Below are 23,527 nucleotides of genomic sequence, written 5' to 3'. Positions count from 1 at the left end.
ATCAATGCCTTTTTCTTTTTTTTTGTAAACAAAGAGATATCATTCGGAAAAAAATGCAAACAGTACACGACTTTTGGCTCATTAGTAACTTTAGTATCTGACAAAAAAAAAATATCATTTTGGTATCTGAAGTTCGGACCCTGACCCAACATTAGTACCTAAAACACTGTTGGCCGTTACGACGTTAGCCAAGTAGCAAAATTTGAGGGGTATTCTCGTCCCTTCTCTCAATCTCTTCTTCCGCTCGTTTTCTTCGTCTTCTTATTCCTCCCAACTCTTCTTGTTTCTCTCATCTCTTCTTCTTCCTCAAGCTCAGATTTCCAATCCATCGATGCTAAACTCTCATCTACAACAGTGATTTCCAAAAGATTAATTGCAAGAAACGAAACTATCCCAAAATGAAAGACACCTAGAAACAAAACCAAAACAAAAAGAATCAAAATTGTTGTGGTTGATCACCAAATTTTCTTTGTTTTTGTTCTACATCTATGGCTGATCACCAAAACTGAAAAATTAAAGATAAATGTCCAAACTCGGAGACAATCAGCAATTTCTCAATCTGCAATTGGTCTCCTGTTAATCCATACCCTCTCTATCTTCTATTTCCCCCAATTTAAACCAAAAGCTCATCAACAGATCAATCCAGCCACCCACACCATACCAATCAAATCTCGTCGTAAACCCCGCTCAAACTTCACCGTAATTTGAAGTCAAAGCTTCAAAACAAACTATCTCCTCCCCCTCTAGCTCTGATATCACAACCCAAAAGAGCGAAGCAACTGACAAGTTGCAGAGCTTTAGAAACGGGCTCCAATGGTGCAACCCTCGTGCCCTAGATGAAAGTGCCTTTCAAAATTTGTAGATGAAGGACCAGCAGCGCTTTGGAGTCTTGAGCATCATCGGGTAGAGCGGCCGGGTGCTAGACTCCACGTTCATTCGTGTTTTAATTCATTAGATCTGGCGGCGGTGACGATGGTGGTTTGGAGGTGGAGGGGGTAGGTGGTGGCAGCAAAGAAAGACATGGCTCCTCTCTCTATTTGTTTTTGGTTTTCAAGGAGAGGTGGAATTTGGAGGTTGGAAGAAGAGTATGAGAGGAGAAGAGAAGGTGGAAGAGAAAGGAGGAAGGAATGGAGATGTTGTGCTGGTAATTTGAGAGGATGAAGATCTGGGATTGATCCCAGCGTGATCTGATTTGCTTTTCTCTCTCTTTGATTGTTTGTTGGTTTGGTGAAGAGTTCAAGATTTTGTGTCGAAACCCATGTTTCTCTAAGTACCCAGCTGAGTTTTTCAGTATTTATTTGGTTACTGTAGAATAAAGCTTAAAGCTTTTTCGTTTTTGTTCTTTGAGCTAACATTAAAGCTTAAAACTTTATGATCTATTGTTTTCTGGGTATATTTGCATGACCCAGATTGTTGTTTGATTGGTGTTTGGTGAAAAGAGTTTAGATGGTGCTTTGTTTATATGACAGAGTTGGGTTTTGTTTGCAGCCGAATGCTTCGTGTGCCATAGCTGCAGCTGAGCACAGCAAGAACACTTTTATGGAACTGCAAAGGAAGAAGGTTCACCACTAAGTGATAGTTAGGGTGGATTCATACCCAATTCAAGAAGATGAAGATTTGGGATTGATCCTAGACGTGAGACATCAATGTTTTTAAATTTTTAATCATAAACTTAATACTAATTTCAAATTAAAAAAATTATTAAAAAAATGGAAACTAAATTTACCCATGTACCCTTTAATATATGTCAATCTACTAACGCCGTAACGGCCAACAGTGTTTAGGTACTAATGTTGGGTCGGAGTCCGAACTTCAGGTACCAAAGTGATATATTTTTTTTGTCACGTACTAAAGTTACTAATGGGTCAAAGGTCGGGTACTATTTGCATTTTTGTCCCATATCATTCATCCAAACGGCACTTATAGTGATTTCTTCTACGCATGTTCGCATAATCAGTCAAGCAGAATAAGGAAAAACCTATTATATTGAACCTCACTTATTTTAGCGAGCCTACACAAATATGAAACACTCAAAATTTAATGAGATCTTCTTCACCAATGCACTCAATTGTGATGCTTTATAAATATCTTTAATTAAGTGTAAAAACATGGTATAGCTGGCAAGCTTTACCAAGAAAATTTAATCCATCAAGCACATAGTTTGCTTGATGATAACACTAGCCCATAGTTTGCTAGCATAAGCCCCTACAAAACTGGAGTAAAATGTCTTGGATCTCTCCTCTAGGGTCCCAAATTCGATACTGGCCCAGCAAACCAAATTGGGTCCAAAACCTAGTAGCATCCTTGTTTGCAATGGGCACCCAATTTACTTTGGGCACCCATCCTTCTTTGGGCTTTACACACAACCAAATTGGCCCGATTCCACAATTCGCGCTCCTCTAACCTGTTCATCCTTAGCGAAAGCTCTTGCCATAATCTTAACAAAACAACTACCATCGAGAGTTAGAGAAAGGATGACTTTGATCATATCACAGTTTGACCACGTCACCCGTGACCATCACTCTCTGCATACCTGATTGAGATCAAAATCCACGGTCATGGCTGGAAAAATGACTCTCGACGACGCGCCTCCTCAGATTTCAATCTTGTTGGAAGTCCGCTCATAGTTTTTAACCTGTCGGTAGTAGGGTTCGTAGTGTACATATCTCCACTAGCATGGCTAATATGCTAATGGCACCAAACATAAGTAACACTCTCTCAGTGGGTCCACAAGCCATGGTGGGACCTAACCGCAACATGCATCCCGTAGCCCGACATCCAAGATATCTCATGGTGGTTGGAAGCGGCCAAGACTTCATCCAAACATAAGTAACAGCCTATTAGTGGGTCCATAAGCCATGGTGGGACCCAACTGCAATATGCAGCCAAGACCTCGTCCAAACATAAGTAACACCCTCTTAGTGGGTACACAAGCTATGGTGAGACCCAACCGTAGTTCGACATCCAAGCTGGAAGCGGCCAAGACCTCGTCCAAACATAAGTAACACCCTCTTAGTGGGTACACAACGTGAAATTACTCACCTCTAAATCCCGCTGCGTCTTCTCTTACAGCCGAGATAAAGTACAGAACACTCTCCGTCAATCACCTAAGTAAAATAAGGTCTCAACTTAGTACACGATTAAAATGAAAGCGGTAACGATTCGAACTGAGCATTTGAACAAAAAACCGAAGATTTTGTCAATCGAGACAAAACTTCCTCCAAGACCTCCTAAGGTCTTCAGAACACTTGTAGGATCAATTTCTCAAAAATATAAGACGATCCAACGGTTGGATTTTCACGGATTGCAAATTGAGAAAACTGAAATTACGTTAAATCTAGCATGTTTCAAATGGTCATTACATGACCCCATAGTTTATCAACATGCTCGTATCAACGAGTAGATGACAACCATGAAAACAAAACCCAAAAAACTGGCCGGACGCGCCACCACGCGTTGCCGACAACCCCCAAATTGGGTCATGAAACCTATGCCAAAATGTTCATCTCAACATGTACAACAACTTTCACAACTAGCACAATGTCTGAATCTAAGCCATTTAGGCGAAATTTACCTCAAAAATTCAAGAAATCGGTGAAACCCTAGAATTTCAAATCCCTAATTCGACCTCCACACTTCAAATCTCTTCAAGCCGCTTGGAGGGGAGGATGTGCTTCTCCTGGACTTCAAAAGCTCTCAAGAATTGGTGTCGGAGGTGACCGAAATTGGGAGTTCCAACGGTGACCCTGAAGTAGCGCCGCCACCAAACTTCTCCGCCTTGCTGCGCCTTCTACAACCAAAATTGTGCAACAAGGCTACCACAGACTTGAAGAGGGAAGAGAGACGAATCGATTGGGACCGGTGGAGCGGCCAACGGTGGTCGGACTACCGAGATATGGCCGGAAGAAGATCTGCGGTGATTTCTAGCTCGGGGAGAGAGAGAGAGAGAGGGAGAGAGAGAGAGAGAGAGAGAGAGAGAGAGAGAGAGAGAGAGAGAGAGAGAGAGAGAGAGAGAGAGAGAGAGAGAGAGAGAGAGAGAGAGAGAGAGAGAGAGAGAGAGAGAGAACTCAGTTTCCTTTTTTGGAAACTAGGGTTTTTTCTCAAAAATTTTGAAATTTTTCTATTTAACCAAAAATGAAAACTTTTTCCGATGATCATAACTTCCTCATACGAACTCCAATTTTCACGTTCTACATGTCCACGAACTCGTATCAATGCGCTTTACTTTTCCGTGAAGGAAGTTTTCACAAAATCGTAACATATATAAAGTCAATCCTTGAATCAAAGCATTTCGAGCGAATAATTATCCGAAATAATTTTTATTTCTCGATTAAACAAAAGAACAAGGCATCAAAATCATAATTTGTACTAACGTGGACCTTTATTAATTTCACGGAAAATACAAGAAATTAATACGAAAATCCAGGTCATTACAAATTCATTAGATAAAATGGCATTTTGTGATCATGAAAAGTTCAAAAAAAAAAATTGAGAGGGAGTGGGATAATACACAAGAATATTTTGTTTTTGTTACAAAAATGGTGGCAAAGTGTGCTACAACTTCAAGTCTTCAAGTCAAGACCTGATTTAGATAAAGCTCTCCCCATGAGGTGTTTTTCACAAGCGAATGATCGAACGCTGGACCTATTTGAGTATCTAGTTCACATTCGTCCAACTTGCAAGCTTAGCCAGGTTTTCACTATACCAAACCCCTTAAGTTCGAATGTGTATTAAGAATATTGAGGTGTGTATATATAATTTGTCATATTTTTATCGTCAAAGAAAAAGTTTTTTTTGTTTTGTTTTTTGGTACCAGAAAAAGGGATCGTCTACAGTACATTAATGCACCGATACATTAAGTAGACTAGGTTCAATACATAGGTAGACTAGCTCAGTACATGGGTAGACATGCATGGAGTTAGTCTACCTTTGTACCGAGCTAGTCTACCTATGTATTGAACCTAGTCTACTTGATGTATCGGTACATTAATGTATTGAAGTATTTTCCCCAGAAAAAAGGAGGAAGAAATGAAAAAGGCGAAGAAATGTTTTAAAAACTAGTCCTGGAGTTGAGCATGGCCCAGTGAGCCTCATGTCAGTCCCGCCCTTTCCACTGTCTCCGTCACTCTAAACCCTCCTCTCTCTCTCTCTCTCTGAATTCTCGGGGCGATCGTCTTCTCCTCTTCTTCTTCTTCTTCTCCGCATGAGTTCCCATCGTCCTCTGTATCAGTAATCAAAACTAGGGCAAGATGAGTACGGTGGACAAGATGCTTATAAAGGGAATCCGGAGCTTCGACCCGGAGAACAAGCACGTCATCACCTTCTTCAAGCCCCTAACCCTAATCGTCGGCCACAACGGCGCCGGGAAAACCACCATCATCGAGTGCCTCAAGCTCTCTTGCACCGGCGAGTTGCCTCCCAATGCCAGGTCCGGCCACAGCTTCATCCACGACCCCAAAGTCGCCGGCGAAACCGAGACCAAAGGTCAGATCAAGCTCCGCTTCAAGACGGCCGCCGGCAAGGACGTCGTCTCTATCAGGTCGTTTCAGCTCACACAGAAAGCCTCCAAAATGGAGTATAAGGCCATCGAGAGCGTCCTTCAGACTATTAATCCCCACACCGGAGAGGTACTACAACAAATTCAATTCTATTTGTTTCACTGATTTCATATTGTTGCTTTGTTTTGCTTTGATTTTTGATTTTTGAGTTTCTTCTGTTGCAGAAAGTTTGCCTTAGCTATAGATGTGCTGACATGGATAAGGAAATCCCTGCTTTAATGGGTGTCTCAAAGGCGATTCTCGAAAATGTGATCTTTGCTCACCAAGACGAAGCGAATTGGCCTTTGCAAGATCCTTCCACACTGAAGAAAAAGTTTGATGATATCTTCTCTGCTACACGGTACATATCTTTCTTTTGTTTTCTCGAAAAGGTTTTGTATCAATCTTGTTTGTTTGGAGTTTGGACCTTATTTTCTGTAAGCCGTATTGTTAGATTGCAAAAGCTGCGGTGAGTTTCTATAATGTTGTTGTCTTGAGTCTGTATGTCTTTGATAGTGTTGATAGTGCAGATTTTCTCTGCCTTGGTATTCTGAATGAAGACTTCTAGTCTCTATTATGGTTGCCTTTTTCTTATAAATTTCAGTTTCTTCTTTATATGAAAAAGCTTATATATTCTTGAGGATTTATGTCCAAGTATTGCACTAAGAAGTTCTGTAGCCATTTTGTTTTCTGTTCCACTTAGAGCTAATGGTTGCCCTATTTTTCTTGAAAATGTGTCCCTTCAACTTTGACAAATAGTCATTTAGTAGTGTTGTAGTCTGCCATTAGTCTTATACCTATGTAAATCTCTGCATAAAAGGACAGACAGGAACTCAGGGATGTTTAGATATTGCTATAGTGCCCCAAGATTGGATCTCAGAATGGTTTTGTACAGTTATTCATTTCTGCTAATTTTAGTTGATTTATTCATGCCTATTTGTGTTTTGCAACTTGAGATATCAGATTATGTTCCTCCCTTGTATAGGTATGTAATCTAGCAGATTTTCTGTTTCCCAAGGTGTTTCAAATATCATGTCTGCTTTACTTTGAGTCCTGTAATCTGATTGATGTGCTGCATAAGACGTCTGAGTTAACCTTGACCTGTCCTAATTTTTTGACACCATTGCTATTAGTCTTTAGTACTTATTGTGTGCAATTTTGTTTGACTCTTTGATGATTATCGTTCAAATTTATCAATCATCTGCATCTGCTACTCATCAGGTATACCAAGGCATTGGAGGTAATTAAAAAACTTCACAAGGATCAAGCTCAAGAGATAAAGACCTACAAGCTAAAATTGGAGAATCTTCAAACCTTGAAAGATGCTGCATATAAGGTTCACGTATTCAGTTTTATATTTGATAATGCTGCTTTAATTTGCAAGGATTGTCCTCCCTTTTTTTCACTGCACATTTTGGGAAAGTAAGTTAATGATGTAGCACCAACGGTGAGATCAAATCTTATAGATGATCAAGGATAGAGGGAGAAATTTAGGCTTCCAGGAGGAGAAATAGTTAGACTATGGAGGCAGCAAGACCAATAAAAGGAGAGATAACCAAGATTCCCACCAAGGATATTTTTATTAAGTAATCAAGTCTTCCAAATACAGATTACAAGGATTACATTTGAAGAAGCTCATGACCATTGTACCCACAAGAATAAAATGACATATGAGCCCTATCATTAAAGAACACCCTAAGACAATCAGGCTGATCAGCCCAAGCATAAGTAACACCCAAAAGCATTGAATAAAGTATGTAAAAGTTATTATTTAATAACTAGGCTATATTGCATCACTTTTTTGACTACCGCTGCCTTCCGGTCTATCAGAATAGAAGAAAAACTGAAATTTACCAAAATTGAAGCCCATGAAGCTGACCAAAAGCTTAGGGAATGCTAAAGCTCCATTTAGGAGAGTTTCCAAGTCGGAACGTTCAATATTTGGTTTAGCTGGCCGATTTTATGAATGCTGTCATCTCAACGCTGCACGTACAGTCTTAAAAAATCCTTCTATTTTTTTTCACTCAAAGCATCAAAATGACACCCACACACTGAATTGCCAAAAGACTTGGCCTTCTTTCTTTTGCCAAAACCAAGATGCAGTGCACTTAAGAGAGCAAGAATTCATGCTGGGCTCTCAGATGGAAGTAATCGGGTCTATGGTTATCCACATCTGGTCAAAATTTTGTTCCTTGTATGACTTCTATGATTACAAGTTTTACATGCTAAACTTGCGCGATTCGTTACCAGAAAAAAAAATATATATATATTGTGAGACCATTCAGCTGTACCTTATTTGAGAGTTTCGTTGTGCATTATTTCATTTTCTTCCCATTGTCATCTTGATGCTGTAGTTTCTCTCCTTTGATTTAGTAGTACAAATCTTGCTTAGTCCTTTGAATGAAATCGTATTTGCAACATATTTTCATTTAATATCTGATTATTTTAGAGGATTTAATTTGCTAATACTAATTTTTTTTTTTTTTTTTTTTAATAGTTTCGTGAAAGCATTTCTAAAGATGAGGAAAGAACAGAGTTAGTGAAAAGACAGATGCAGGAGTTGGAGGGCAGTGTCCATGATCTGGATTCTAAAATTCATAATGTTAGAGAAACACTGAAGCATTTGCGGAACCTGGATGGCCAGCTATCTTCGAAGACTGCTGAAAGAAAAACTCTAGTTAAGGAGATGGAGAGACAATATAGAGATCTTGCAGAAGAAAATGAAGGTGAGAAGCTTCCTAGCAGTAGTGACTTGTCACTTTCTCTTTTTCATATGTTGTTGTTGTTATTATTCTTTATTGTTGATTATTTTAATTTCTAATAGTCTCTGGCATATTTGTAAATATTTTTTTTTCTTAAATTTTTTGCTGATGCTCCTTTTTCATGGTTTCATGGAGGAATTTATTCAATCCAATGGGATTTTAACCTTTTTATGTTTGGGTCTTTTTGTATTGGCCAGACACTGATGAAGAGTTGATGGAATGGAAAACCACGTTCGAAGACAGAATTCGAGATTTAGGAACTAAAATTCGTAGATTGGAGAGGGAACAGGATGACACAAAGACCAAAAGTAATGTCCTTACGCAGACGATAAAGGATTCTATACGGCAGATTAGCAGGCTTGAAACTGAAGCTGAGGTAAGTGAATTGCATACGTTTTGCTTCTCAAAAACTGAATCGCTTTTGTGCAGAAGATATTCTAGTTTAACCTTTTACTTTTGAATTCAGGCTCATTCGGACTTAAAGAAAGTGAGAGATTCAACCATTCAAAGTTTTTTTGCAAGGCACAATTTAGGTTCTCTTCCAAATCCCCCCTTCAACGATGAAGTTGCTATAAACTTGACAAATAGAATAAAATCAAGGTTGTGTGATCTAGAAAAGGATTTGCAAGATAAGAAGGTGAGCTCTTCCTTTTTCTTTCTTGTGGCATTATTCATAATGGATGAATACATCTTTTGATTCTTCCCCTATACCTTCACATATACTTGTTGGAAATTTGGAATGATCATTCCTAGCAGAAATAAGGTTTGCTACTTTTAGACTTGTTAACCGTACTGGACATAGTATCTCGAGTTGGGATTTATATCAACAACTGTTTGGTCTTTGACAGAGAGAAGCTAATCTATGGTCTTGGTAGGTTGGGTCTCACAGTTCCTTTGTGATGTTGGAATTACAACTGAAATAGCATCCAATGATTACCTTACATGAGAAGTGCTAAACTACACATTGGGGTCCGTTGAAACGTTGGAATATATTTTTACTGAAATAACGATATCAATGGAGAATTCATGAAATAACCACTGTTAAGATTATTAGTTAATCAGTGGACACCTTGTCGCTACTATGTATTATTCACTGTTGTGTGAATAAAAGTTTGTTTCTTATCTAGGATTTTAAGTGCGTGCCAGCTCATGAAATAAATAAATAATCATTCTAGTGCATTGCTTCTAACCATTCTCTTCTCATATCTGATGCCCTAACATCGTCAAAAAGGACTGGTGCTCATTTTTTTTCAGGTTTTTTTGTTTTTTTCTGGTCAGAACAGCTATTTACTACCAAATTAAGAACCATATACAATAAACCCAGATTCTAGAAATCTTCAATTTTCAATTCTCTCGGCCTTGGTACTTTCTCTCTAAATTCTTCGTTGGGATTCTCTATTCATCCTTCCCAAAACCATCTTTAGGATTAAGATGATAATCCCATCTTTCCGAGTTACCCACGTTGAGTTTCAAGACAAAGCCACCTTATATGGACAGCCAATGACAATAAACAAAGGAAAGAGCACAATGTGAGAACATTTGCTCAATCTGTTACCAAAGATAGGTAATTGATCAGAGATGTGCGTGAAAATGTGACAAGCCTCTAAAAGATTGGCAGATTCACTTACCATCTCCAGAAATCCAAAAATGAGGTTGAAATTACTCATTTGCAATTTTGCTGATAACACTATCTTCTTTGAGAAAGCTAAATGAAATGTTTAGCCTGTTCGTAATACTAGCTTTATAATGTACAGTATAGATACAGACCCAAGTAATTCAGGAAATTATCTATATATCTCTGACCCTCACATGTTAATATCCTTTTTGATGCAGAACTGAGCAACAATTGGTGAGAGTATATTATGGTGGGTTGGGGAATGTCGAGTGATTAATAAAGCAGAAAGGTTTTAGAAGAAACAGAAGGTATTCTAGTTGGAGAAGGGAAAAATAGAACGAGGGAGGTTGGGGAGACAACTGAGGCACCAAGCCTTTCAATAAAACTTGAGTTTATTTCATTCCAATCTGATTTGGGTTGACAATAGGTGGCCATACTTATAGGCTTAAAATACATAACCCTGACTCTTAGAACACCAGTAAGACTCAATTAAAGACTTAAAGACCCTTGAATACTTGAAGACATAAATAGACTCAAGACATAAAGACACACTCAAGACCCTTGAGTACTCACCTTATGACTTAAATATACTCTTAAAAAGGCCTAGCCTCATAAATACTCTTCATAAAACTGAAAAATGACTCTTGCAAGACTAACTACCATGGAGATTCTCCTTTGGACTAAAAAAGGCTGGCTTAGTCTTAGGCTTCCAAAGATGATATTTCTTTTCTAACCAAGTTGTGGCTGCTGCATTACTTTTCCCCTAGAAAATAAAGGCTATGATTGTTCCAGGAATAACTTAATACCTCATAACAATTATTAAAGTAGAATATAAATTAATTGCTGTTGTTCACCATTTTTTGTTTGCTGAACTTTAATTAGAAGCATCAATATGGATGTTATTTCAGACTTCAAGTGAAACTGAAATCAAGAAAGCATGGGACCTCTACATGGATGCAAATGATCGTTGGAAATTAAAAGAGGCTCAGCACCAGGCTAAAGCAGAAATAAAGGTTTGCACTCTTAAGTATGCACACTATATAGCATTCATTACATGTGAATATCCTACTATTTATGTTGACTTTTATAATTATGAAACATGCAGAATGGCCTTTTGAAGCGTATTGAGGAGAAGAAAAATGAGCGTGATTCTTTTGAAAGAGATGTTTTAAACTGTAACCTTTCTCGCATTGATGAGAAAGAGAAAAACATGGTGAGTGTTTCCCTGCTTAGTATTGGGATTTACAAATTTAAGTTTTAACGTTTTATAAGATATACAAGTGACTATTCTTTCATTGTAGCGAATTGAGGTTGACAGAAAGGCAAATCAGCTTGCTATTAGAGACTTTGATTCAACCATTCGTCAAAAGCAGAGTGAGGTATTTAGCATTGACCAAACGATCACTGCTGTAACTCGAGAGAAGACCGTCTTGGATGGTGATAGGGATGACAGAATAATACTGTCTCACAAGAAGGCAGACTTGGAGACTCAGAAAAAGAAACACAGAAAGATGTAATCTCTCTCTCTCTCTCTCTAACACACACACGCACATATATCTGCCCCTTTTGTTATTTAGCATGTAGTCATGTTTTAGAGAAGATGATGTTTGTTTGCTTTCCAGAATTGATGACTACAAGGACAGAATAAGAGGAGTGCTAAAAGGAAGGCTTCCTCCTGACAAGGATTTGAAAAGGGAAATCACTCAGGCCTTGAGGTTGTCCTAAACTATTTATTAATGTAATCTTTTATTCTAGAAGCTGACATTTTAAACAATTTCCACCATTGATATGACCTCAAATGTTAAATCTTAAGACTGACTGTAGCGACTGTACTAAATGGTCAACTTGTTTTCGGGTGTGGATGCATAGGTCTGCCTGTTTCGTTTCTACTGTCATTATTAAAGCTATATTTAGTGTCATTTGGATGTCAGGATGCTGTGTAAAGGCACTTTCATTTCCTACGGGTGTTGATTTCTATTTTAGGTTAATTGTATAATGTTTTCTCTTTATTTCCTTCTATTCTTATACAGCTTACAACTAGAAGTGTATTAAACTATTATGTAGCACCACCAGCACTGGACAATGACCTTTTCTATAAAACCACCTCCGTACGTCAGCCACGCCATGTGTGGTATGGCTGACCAATCAGTGCACATGCAGGGGTGTTTTGGGTATTTCACTTTATTAAAGCAGGGGTAATTTTGGAATACAATCAAAGTTTTGTGAGTTTTGATTGGGCAGCCACGGGGGCACGGCTGCCGTATGCAAGACTTTGTCTTTCTATAATAATTCAGCATTGTCCTGTTGAGATTGCAACACTAATATAAGATTGAGAACAATTATCTACTAATGCCATCAGTTACTTAAATTTATTTGATCAGTTGAAGCATGCATAAAATAAGGTTGGAGTGCAGTGGAGGAGTGGAAATGTTAAGCATACCTGGCAATAGATTATATTAAGGTGAAAAGACAGGATGTGCTATTCATCTTACTTTTAGATGAATGTTTATTCTAAAAGGTGGTGTTCAAAGCCAGCTACATTGATTTGTGAAATGGACTTTAGTAATTGGGTTTTCAACTAGCTTGATTTTGCTTTATATGTGGGGAGGTTAATAGTAAAATAAAGCAAGTTAGAACCAAAATTGTTTTTTTTTTCTTTTTTCTCTACTGTTTCTGGAGTTTATTCCATGTTTGTCATCTTCAGTGATTATTGTTTATACTAGGGTGAAAGTACCAATCATGATGAAGTTGCAGTCTTTGCAGTGAACACATGGGATATAGTTTAGAGGATACAAATGTCTGAATCAATCTGTTCTGCCATATATAGGTGCCAATATTTTCTGATAAGAATTAGGTTCTTTGAACATGCAAAATGATGACACAAGAACTTGATCTCATGACTCATAAAAAAAATAATAATAATAAATAAATAAAATCTACTGATTGCACTGGATATTGTAGTTTTGTGTCATCATCTCAGATTATAGTGTAACAGCATATGTGCATTTGCAGTATCTGTCTATTTTATACTCCAAGAGTCCAAGATCAAGCAACTGAATCTTAAATATCAGATTTTATGACTCGCCTCATGTCATTAAAACTTAAATGTTTGGCTTTGTAGGGTTTCAAGATTACTGTTCCAGGTTTTCATTGTGGGATATGTTTCGTATGTTCTTACTGCAGTGTTGTTACCATGGAGTTTGATGACTTGAGCGCCAAATCTCGTGAAGTGGAGAAAGAGGTGAATATGGTTCAGATGAAAATACAAGAAGTTAATAATAATCTCTGTAAACACCGTAAAGATCTGGAATGTAAGTGTTAGAAAACAGTATATGATGAGATTTAGCTCGTCTTAATTTCAGATACAACCACATACATTTATCCAACATTTGCATCTTTGCTACACTTTCACACACGATGATATAGTTAAGACTTAAGCCTGACATGGTGTCAGGCTGTGAGATGTCTTTCCCATTTCTCCCCATTGTTTTTCCAAACTAGGGTATTCCATTGAATTCATATGTTCAATAGTTTTTTTACAATTTGTTTAATGCAGCAAAGAGGAGATATATTGAAACTAGACTTCAGGCCTTAGATCAGCAATGTTTTACTGTTGATTCCTATACCAAAGTCTTGGATTCAGCTAAGGAGAAAAGAGATGTGCATAAAAGGTACTATATTTAGATTCTATCTATATTGAGTAAACATTAGTATCAACATGTTGAGCGCTGACACTATCTGGTGTCGTATCTGTAGCAAATACAACTTTGCAGATGGTATGCGACAGATGTTTGATCCTTTTGAAAGAGTTGCTCGTGCCCATCATATTTGTCCTTGTTGTGAACGCCCTTTCTCTCCAGAAGAGGAAGACGAGTTCGTTAAAAAGGTTGGCATGAATCATCACTCATATTTAAGCAGGCTATGCAGTTCATATATTAAATTTGTTATGTATTTGGGTGAATCGGCTAATATATACTTGTACTTTACAGCAAAAAGTGAAGGCAGCAACTTCTTCTGAGCAAATAAAAGCACTCTTAGTGGAATCCTCGAGTGCTGACTCTTTTTTTCAGCAAGTGGACAAGCTTCGCTTGTTTTATGAAGAATATATAAAAATAGGCAAGGAAGCAATCCCTAATGCAGAGAAAGAACTATCTGAGCTTAGTGAAGAGATGGAACAAAAATCCCAAGCCCTTGATGATGTAATTCTCAAATCTGGTACACCTTGCTTTTAAGTATAACAGTCAAACCAGTTCAATCATCTTAGTATATGGCAACTTCAAGAAACATACTGGGCCTGTATGTTGTTGCTGTGATTGAACCTTTAAGCGGGAAATGTATGGAATCACCACTTTTACCTCTCGTCATTAACCTATATTTTCATCAATACTGCTAAAGCCATTACATGCTCTCAAAACTAGATCAGATGAGACCATGAGTTACTTCAATGCATTAGTGATCGATTGGCCATCAGGTATAAATTTGTAAGGTCTCAGCTTTATCTACACTCAAATGGTGGTGTATTGCATACTTTTCTCTTAGTCCCTTCTTTTTCACTTTTGACTGTGTTGGCCACTGAGCTGAATTTTCAGATTAAAATTCCATCTTTATGCAGGTTTTGTATCACTTGCTCACCAAATTTTGATATCTTTGAAAGAAATATCAGAGTGACTATTAGATTAGAGGCCAGACACAGTCATACCTTGTGTTTATCATACATGTTCTCATATTTTGTCTCTCACGTAAATCATTGATATTTTGTCCATAGAAGAGAGGCTAATGAGTTTAATATGTCTGTTCCCTCGGGGGTAGTAATATTTTGTTTTTCATGATATTATGCATGATGTCATAATTATGGAAAAGAAAATTTTAGTATTTGCTCTTTAGGAAATCTTTCTGAACTAAATATCCTCTTGTTTTTCTTTTGTAGGTGTTAGCTGTTTCTGCTCAAGTGAAGTCTGATAAGGACTTGATTGAGGCCTTGGTGCAACCCATTGAAACTGCTGATAGACTACTTCAAGAAATACAAATACGCCAGAAGGACGTTGATGACTTGGAGTATAAGCTTGATATTCAAGGGCCAGGTGCAAGATCCTTGGAGGATATTCAGTTAGAGCTGACTAATCTGCAAAGAAAAAAGTATAAGTTCTAATGTTATGTTCATTTTATATGGCCATTGTTTTTGTTATCAGCATATCTTGATTGAGAAATAATGAGCCCTTGTCTTAAGTCATGCATATATGTACACCTATAGATAGTCCGCATTTAGCTTCTCATTTTCTATAATCCAGTCTTTTGCTGACATGTGACAATACTTGCTTGGTTCTATCTTCCATGTTTTATTTATCTATTTTATTTTGGTATATGTTTTTGTTGTAACAGGGACAATTTGCATGGTGAACTAGAGAAGCTAAGAGAGGAACAAAGATACATGGAAGGTGATTTATCAAACATTCAAATGCGGTGGCACAGTGTAAGGGAAGAGAAAATCAATGCAGCTACTATGTTTCGTGATTTTGAAAGGACAGAAGAAGAGTTGGAGCGTTTGGCCGATGAAAAGAGTCAAATTGATCTCGATGAAAAGGTTATTTCTTTAGCTCTGTAAATATGGCAAAGATTTTTTTTTTTGGGGGGGGGGGGGGGGGGGTTCAAAATTTCACCGAAAACATATTTACAAATAAAAGCCATACTAACAGGCAGAGACACCCACACCCAGATAAAAAAAATAAAAAGAAGGCAGAGACACAAGTTTTAGCAGAGAAACACTATCTGTACCTGAGTTAATACATTTCCTCAGCATCAATATGTGTCTAGGAATACTTCTTGGGTTACTTTATTTGTAGGTAAAGAAATATGTTTTTAATCTTTCTTTAACCTGTGCGTATCAGTTAAAATGTTTTTATTTAGGAGTCATTGGTTAAGAAATAAAAGAAAAATGAAAACAGTTCACCAATTCATAAGAGGTTTAAAATTATGGGTTCTTTGGTTGCCCCCTCTTTTAATTACTTAATAAAACAGAAAGGTGATGCATATGAAGATTGAGCTATTACAGCAGTGTCATATGTTGCCATTGCTGGTGGTGTTAATCAAGCTGGTTTAAGTACTTTGGCTTTTGCACTGAGAGTATTGCTTGATGGGTCTTCTTTTACAGCCAATTCTATAAAGTTTAATCTGACGGTAATTGTGAATCATAATTGTTGCTGTGGCTAAGGAGATTGAGTCTGGGAAAGGTTTAATGCATATGATCAAAGTGATTGAATGAAAGTTTCCAATAAGTTGTAAAATACGTTTCTACCTTTGTGGATGGCTTCAATTCCATACAAACATCTGTGGGAACTAATTCCATTTCAGTTGTTAGATTTTTTAGATTCAAGAATAGGTTGAATAAGCAAGTTGTACTTGAGATGGGACTTTCCAATGTTGAATAATTAACAGTTCTAGCTCCTGGTTCTGACATTTATCAATTTTCTGTGTAATACTTCCTTACACTTTGATTTGTCTGGTTTATTCTATTTCTAATCCATATTCACATATTATGAACTTTCAGCTTCTGGCAGAGGCTCTTGGCCCTTTATCAAGGGAGAGAGATAAATTACTTAATGACTACAATGAAATTAAAGCTGAACTCGGTCGCCAGTGTGAGGAGCAAGCTGAACAAACCAGAAATTACACGCGCAAAGTTGATGAGCTTCTTAAGATTATTTCTGACATTAAAGAGTAAGTTCTGTGTGCATCTTACCTTGTTCATCAATACCTGAGATATGTGCTTAAGGTTTTTGTATGCAACTTACCTTTTTCATCCGTATTTCCTTTTCCCACTAGGTATAATGATTTAAAGAAAGGAGAGAGGTTGCAGGAACTGCAAGAGAAGCAACGTCTATCAGAATCTCAACTTCAAAGTTGTGATACTAGACTGCAGGAAATTTCGGATGAATTAGGCAGGAGTAATAAGTTAATGGAGGGTCAAGAGGAACTAAGGCGAAATATAGATGCCAATTTGAATTACAGGAAAACCAAAGCTGAAATAGATCAACTTACTCAAGAGGTCGTAACACTCGAAGCAGAAATCCTTAAATTCGGTGAAATTCCCAAGTGTGAAGCTGAACTCGCAAAGCTCTCACAGGAGAGAGAGAGGCTTCTTTCAGAGGTATCTATAGTTCTACACAATCTTCTCTGATTGCCTTGCAGTTACAACATACTCGGTAAACTGTAGGGTGATATTCATCTCAATTACAAGCAGATTTCATAAAAGCTTTTGTGAAAGAATAGAATAGAACTGCATTTAATGAACAAGGTGTATAAATTATTAAATTCGCCTACTCATGTTCACCAATGGTATTAGAATAATTGTAGCAAATTTGACTTGATTTATTCTATCATAATAATCTCATAATCATAGTTTTCTTATTTCAAGTAGCCATAAAATATGGCCGCACCATATGCTTTCATTTTGTGTAAATTTTGAGCATGCAAATGAGATTTTAGTTACTATTCTTGCCTTGAATTCATACTTTTGGAGTGTACGCAATTCAATAGCTGAAATTGCCATTATCTGAGACGTGTAAAATTATATAGCCCTTTGTTAGGACACAATGCTTGTTTGTTCATTTTCTGACATTTTTATTTTTATTTTAAGTAACATTTTGTCTTACATGATTTTATCTGTATGGCAGTTAAACAAGTTTCGTGGAACAATATCGGTTTACCAGAGCAATATTTCAAATTATAAAATTGATCTCAAACAGGCACAATACAAGGACATTGACAAACGGTACTTTGATCAGCTTATCCAGCTAAAGGTATGACATCTTTATAAAGCTCTGAATTGTTTGCTTTATTACTAATATATTGTATCATTAGGCCTGACTGTTTTTTGAACAGACATCTGAGATGGCAAACAAGGACCTGGACAGATATTACAATGCACTTGACAAGTGAGTTTTGAGTATAAGATTTAATGTTGATTTCTACAGGTTCTGCTGAGTCCATTTTAAGTATGCATGTTTTTATTTCTTCTTCAACTTATCTGCTCATATCTTATTGTCGTATTGCATTTGTTTTTTCTCCTTCTCTGCATTTTAGTAAACAGCACCAGACTTGTGACCAATGCTTCTTTCTCAGTTTTCTGTTAAAAAGGAATAATGTATGATATTTGTATTTGTATTTGGTGTAAAAGTAAATTTTGGTCAACGTTTGCTCAGTTGCGTTTACATGTGACATTCTTTTCTAAGGTAACCTTTTTATTTCTTTCAGAGCACTGATGCGCTTCCACTCGATGAAGATGGAGGAGATAAATAAGATTATAAGGGAGTTGTGGCAGCAGACTTACAGAGGACAAGATATAGATTATATCTGCATACATTCAGATTCTGAAAGTGCTGGGACTCGTTCATATAGCTACAAGGTATCAATATATTCTTCTTAACCTTGTTGATACAGTTAAAAAAAAAATTCTAATCATTCTTACATTGTTGCTACTGCATGTCAGGTTCTCATGCAGACTGGCGATACGGAACTAGAAATGAGAGGAAGATGTAGTGCTGGTCAGAAGGTGATTGATCTATGAATGTATACTTTAGGCACTAGCATTTTAGGAGAAATAGGAACCTAACTGTCTTAGTGGTCTGGCGTAGGTCCTTGCTTCCCTGATCATAAGGTTGGCGTTAGCTGAAACTTTTTGCCTCAATTGTGGAATACTAGCACTAGATGAACCAACTACAAACTTGGACGGACCAAATGCTGAGAGTCTTGCTGCTGCTCTTGTTAGGTATGAGCGGAATACATATTCATAGATGATACTCCATTAGTTGATACCACTTATATGTTGCCCTATTTTCCTGCTGCAGAATTATGGAGGACCGGAAAGGGCAGGAGAACTTTCAGTTGATAGTAATTACTCATGATGAGCGCTTTGCTCAACTAATTGGCCAGCGCCAGCATGCAGAAAAATATTATCGGGTGACAAAGGACGATCAGTATGTGGCTAATATTTTCTTTGCTTTTGTTTTTTTTTTTTTCTTATTTGTTTAATACAGTATGCCCAGTTATTATGTTGTTTTCTCCTTGAACTCGTTTCTTTCTTTTTCCAGCCAGCATAGCATAATTGAAGCCCAGGAGATTTTTGATTGAAGCTCTTTGAATGAGTGGTTTCCTTTTCCTGTACTCGAATGAAGCAGCACATTGGCAACTTTGAATGCGACATCCACAAGCTCAGAAGTCAAGTCCGCTCTTTGTTACCTTGTATAGTGGAAACAAAATACTCTTTCATGTTCTATCTAAGCTCTTATATTTTGAAAACTATTTAGCTGAAGTGGCATTTTCTAGCTGAATTATTGTGTAAATTATGGGTTCAATTTAACGTCCCTTCTTAATATGCTTTGTTCAAATCCAGTGTAGCATGTAACAGTTGGCAATGACATCAACACTTCCACCAAAAATGACAAAAAAAGAAAAACCACCGTTATAGCCGGGCAAATGGAAATCATATTTAGGAGATTGATATCTATAATATAGTTGAGCTGATGTCAACGCTCTAGTATGTCGGATCCTCAGCTTAACAAAATTTTGCTATTTGTGTACACTTGGGATTCTCACCAGCTCATGTCGGAAATACTAAATCTATTGCAAGTTGGAATGCTACCTGCTGCAGCTGCTCATGCTTTTGATTTTTCAGATTTAGGCTGTACAAGGGGAGTTACTTTGTAGTTGGTGTTGTATTTCTCCGTCGAAAAAAGAAAAAGAAAAAAAAAGGAACCGAGGTTCTGTCATCTATATACTTTTCTATATTAACAGCCAAAACAAGTAGTCAGAAGTCAGAACACCAGTATAAGTTCAGCCAATTTTATTCTATGCTCTCAAGTCTCAACATCTCCCCCTCCAATCTCCACACCACCCACCGCCACCACCTTACCAACTACCTCCAACAAATGCCACCCTACCAGCTCCGACAAATTGACCTTTCAATTGAAAGCCACTTATTACCGAAATATTGGGGAACTTTGAATCAGAAGCCACCGCAATTCATACTAGAGTATCGGTTGCTTCACATTTGCTGGATTCAACTATATTTAACCGTCATAAGTTTTATTGGAAATTCTGCCAAAATTTGTTACATATGTTACACCTGTTCTGTCTAAATGAATATCATCTGTAAACATAATTTTTTATTTTTCCAATCAGAATTATAACATACTGCTCGAATAAATTTTTTTACTCATTTCTCACTATCTAAAATTTAATAAAACAATAATATTCATGGTTTATTTGAGGGAGCAATAACAGCAAATACAAAAGAGAATGGAAAACCATTAAATGGGAACCAAAACAAAACAGCTGACCTACGACACGGAAAGCAAGACAAAGCTTTTTCTTTTTTCCTTTTCCGATGGACATATTATATTTTTGTGGTGTGCCTTAATTCCAAGGGCTCGATATATTTATCACAATATTGAAAATATTGGATTCTTAATTAACCTACTCAATCCTTGTACTTCATTTGAGACATCTGGAAGCCAGGCATGTCAAATGAGGCGGAGAACTTTTCAACATCAGCCTTGAGTTCTTCAATTTCCTTGTTGTTCACCAACCCCTTGTTGAAGTCTTTCAGTAGCTTTCCAAACTCCTTCTGGATCTTCAAGGTGAGGGTTACAGCCCTGTGAAGGAACTCACCAATCTTCTCAAAGTCCTTCTCAACCAAGCCTCTTGAAGTCATGGCTGGAGCACCTGTTGTTACACATCCGATAACCTTAGGTCAGAACACGTATTGCAATGACATTTAATCTACAAATCATGCATGTCAAAACTGAAAACCCCAAGAACTTGAAAATCATGGTCAATATGTGAAAAATGAAATCTCTTTTCTATCAAATAAATAATGGCTTTTCAACCAGAATGGAAAAGTCAATTATTATAGCAGTTCTTACCAATTCTAACTCCTCCAGGAGCCAAGGCACTGCTGTCACCAAAAACAGCATTCTTGTTCACAGTAATGTTTGCTAGGTCACAAAGCTTCTCAACCTTGTTGCCTGAAGAACATCATCAAGGATTTAAAATGGTATTGAGATAAAAAAAAAAAATTAAAAAAAAACATCAGAAAAGAAATGCATGTCACGATTGCAATTATAGATTGAAAAAAAAATCAGAATATACCGGTCAAACCAAGAGGCCTGAGATCCCACAGAACAAGGTGGTTCTCGGTTCCTCCTGTGACAAGCTTGTAATCCTTGCTCATCAGATACTTTCCAAGGGCAACAGCATTGGCCTTGACTTGTTGAGCATAGGCTTTGAACCCAGGTGTCATGGCCTGCTTAAGAGCAACAGCGAGAGCACCAATCTGGTGATTATGAGGACCACCCTGAAGCGAGGGGAAAACAGCAAAGTTGATCTTGTCTTCAAAGTCATATTCTGCACCCTCTGGCTGGCCCTTCTTGGGTGGCTTAGGCCCCTTCCTGTAAAAGATCATACCAGCCCTAGGTCCCCTCAAGCTCTTGTGGGTTGTGGTTGTGACAATGTCACAGAACTCAAATGGATTTGCAGCTTCCTATACACAAAAGACAAAACAAAAACAGAGTAAGAACACAGTCTACTACGAGGATCTAGATGACAATACCAAACCCACAATATTCCAAAAATGGATTGCAATGACACCGACACTAATTACTGGATTCACTTCAGATTTAAAACAATTTATTAAAATGAATCTGCGACTGCTATCTTTATTATATTATCAATTCTTAATTATTAAAACAGGGAGGCAAAAAAGACAGCTTTAAGAAAACGACATCAAACAACAGATCCAGAAATTGTGCAAGCAAGCAACACCCAAAAGCTAAACGTGCATCTCACTCCAGATCTACTCCACATTCAATCAACTAAATAAAAACTCACTGTCTACTTTCACCTCATCAATAACAAACTATGTTAATTCAAGTCCATTTCCATTTGCATCCTAGTCATGTATACCTGCCTGACACTGCATGTGACAGTGATGACAGACCTAAATTCCCAAACCATGAAGGACCACAACACAGCAGCATGAACTATCTATAACATTTACATCACCTGGGTCTCACAATTCAAGATCTTGATCTAAAAACGAAAGCACTGAAATTTATATGGAAAAAAACAGCAAACTAAACCAGATCTTTATTAGATCTGAGCACTAAGTATAACAAAACCCAATAAGAACGCACCTGAGCACAAACAAGGCCACTGATGTGAGCCATGTCACAGAGCAAAAGCGCACCGCACTTATCCGCCACAGCCCTGAACCTAGCGTAGTCCCAGTCTCTGGGATACGCACTCCCACCGCAAATGATCAATCTTGGCCTGAAATCCAAGGCCTTCTCCTCCAGCTTGTCGTAATCAATGTACCCGGTGGAGGAATTCACCTTGTACGGCAGACTCTCGAAGTAGATCGAGGTGGCGGAGATCTTCTTCCCGCCGGAGGTGTAGTACCCGTGGGTCAAGTGCCCGCCGGAGGGGAGGTCCAGGCCCATGATGCGGTCGTGGGGCTGGAGCACGGCGGTGTAGGCGGCGAAGTTGGCCGGGGAGCCGGAGTAAGGCTGGACATTGACGCCCCACTGAGACGCGTCGAGGTGGAAAGCCTGGAGGGCGCGTGAGCGGCAGAGGTTCTCGATCTGGTCGATGTACTCGTTGCCGCCGTAGTAGCGGTTGCCGGGCATGCCCTCGGAGTATTTGTTGGTGAGGGCGCTGCCGAGGGCCTCGATGACGGCGAAGGAGGTGAAGTTCTCGGAGGCGATGAGCTCGATGCCGCGGCATTGGCGACGCTTCTCCTTCTCGATCAGGTCGTGGATCTCTGGGTCCACGGACTCCAGGTTGGTGTTACCCCATGCGTTTACTGCCTCCATTGGAGAGAATGAGAGACAGAGAATTGAGAGAGGTGGAGAAGAAGAAGAAGAAGAAATGGTTGTGGTGGTGGCAGAACTGACGCTTTTGGGGTTTATAACACTCACTCTTTTGTGCGAAATGACCGTTTTGTCCTTTGGTGGTTTTCTGTGGTTGGTGTAAGATGTGGATTTTTTTTTTTTTTTTTAAATTTCATTATTACTTTACCAGAAAAATTCAAGGAGGAATTTTTTTTTTTTTTTCCTGAGTCAAAGGAGGAATCTCTCATCCATTTGCTATCATTGACTTTGAGGAGTGTGTTTGGGGTATAGCCGATTTGGAATCAGATGACGGTATTCAACTACTTCGTAAAAAGTTTTGGAATTTTAATATAGCATTCCAAATTCAAGGTTTTTGAATTATTTAAGGGAGTGGTATGTTGAGTGTTTCGGTTAATGGTGTTTGATCAACAAAATGTTAGATAGAAACTAGTGCATACGAATATGAAAAAAATTAAAAAGTGTCGTACTATCGAGGAGAAAACTTTATTTGGTATGGAAGGTTTGAGTGAGAACTTTGGGGAGTTAGTGAAGGAAGGAATGTTAAATATAGGATGAAAATTCTCTCAACCATAGTGTTAGCTCTTTAGGGAATTTTTAAAATACAAACAAAAATTCATAGGTATTCTCCATTGAGATTTTAAAAAGTCCGTATAAATATTTTTGTATTCAATTAGGATTTTTTTTTATTATTCAATCACACGGTGTCCT

At 37.9% G+C, this 23,527-nt stretch overlaps 2 protein-coding genes across 2 annotated transcripts; one reads left to right on the top strand and one right to left on the bottom strand.

The window, feature by feature from the left end:
- The first annotated feature begins 5,067 nt into the window (after positions 1-5,067).
- LOC112196186 (DNA repair protein RAD50) lies at positions 5,068-19,301 on the top strand. Its single transcript, XM_024336489.2, has 25 exons — positions 5,068-5,627; positions 5,723-5,898; positions 6,759-6,873; positions 8,035-8,263; positions 8,497-8,675; positions 8,766-8,936; positions 10,823-10,927; positions 11,020-11,127; positions 11,216-11,427; positions 11,537-11,629; positions 13,098-13,225; positions 13,471-13,585; positions 13,671-13,800; positions 13,904-14,113; positions 14,842-15,050; positions 15,294-15,495; positions 16,459-16,628; positions 16,734-17,058; positions 17,585-17,710; positions 17,793-17,845; positions 18,165-18,315; positions 18,400-18,462; positions 18,545-18,678; positions 18,758-18,886; positions 19,001-19,301. The coding sequence occupies exons 1-25, from the start codon at positions 5,250-5,252 to the stop codon at positions 19,038-19,040; spliced, it is 3,951 nt and encodes a 1,316-aa protein (XP_024192257.1). The 5' UTR covers positions 5,068-5,249; the 3' UTR covers positions 19,041-19,301.
- Positions 19,302-20,103: 802 nt separating this feature from the next.
- On the bottom strand, positions 20,104-22,862 carry LOC112196187 (serine hydroxymethyltransferase 4). The gene is made up of 4 exons (XM_024336490.2): positions 22,103-22,862; positions 21,060-21,450; positions 20,834-20,935; positions 20,104-20,633 (listed from the first exon to the last, which is right to left on the bottom strand). The coding sequence occupies exons 1-4, from the start codon at positions 22,778-22,780 to the stop codon at positions 20,389-20,391; spliced, it is 1,416 nt and encodes a 471-aa protein (XP_024192258.1). The 5' UTR covers positions 22,781-22,862; the 3' UTR covers positions 20,104-20,388.
- Between the last annotated feature and the right edge of the window lie 665 nt (positions 22,863-23,527).

This window comes from Rosa chinensis, chromosome 4 (assembly GCF_002994745.2).
Source record: "Rosa chinensis cultivar Old Blush chromosome 4, RchiOBHm-V2, whole genome shotgun sequence".
NCBI lineage: Eukaryota > Viridiplantae > Streptophyta > Magnoliopsida > Rosales > Rosaceae > Rosa > Rosa chinensis.
This window is presented reverse-complemented; position numbering and strand designations above follow the sequence as displayed.

Bases quoted from the DNA above. Each gene is read 5' to 3' on its own strand.
- LOC112196186 (XM_024336489.2), top strand. From the start codon at position 5,250: ATGAGTACGGTGGACAAGATGCTTATAAAGGGAATCCGGAGCTTCGAC. The intron at 13,801-13,903 runs GTTGGCATGAAT...TGTACTTTACAG, and splicing joins AAGACGAGTTCGTTAAAAAG to CAAAAAGTGAAGGCAGCAAC. The intron at 17,711-17,792 runs GTATGACATCTT...TTTTTTGAACAG, and splicing joins ATCAGCTTATCCAGCTAAAG to ACATCTGAGATGGCAAACAA.
- LOC112196187 (XM_024336490.2), bottom strand. From the start codon at position 22,780: ATGGAGGCAGTAAACGCATGGGGTAACACCAACCTGGAGTCCGTGGAC. The intron at 21,451-22,102 runs GTGCGTTCTTAT...TTTTGTGTATAG, and splicing joins GTGGCCTTGTTTGTGCTCAG to GAAGCTGCAAATCCATTTGA. The intron at 20,936-21,059 runs GTATATTCTGAT...GATGTTCTTCAG, and splicing joins CAGGCCTCTTGGTTTGACCG to GCAACAAGGTTGAGAAGCTT.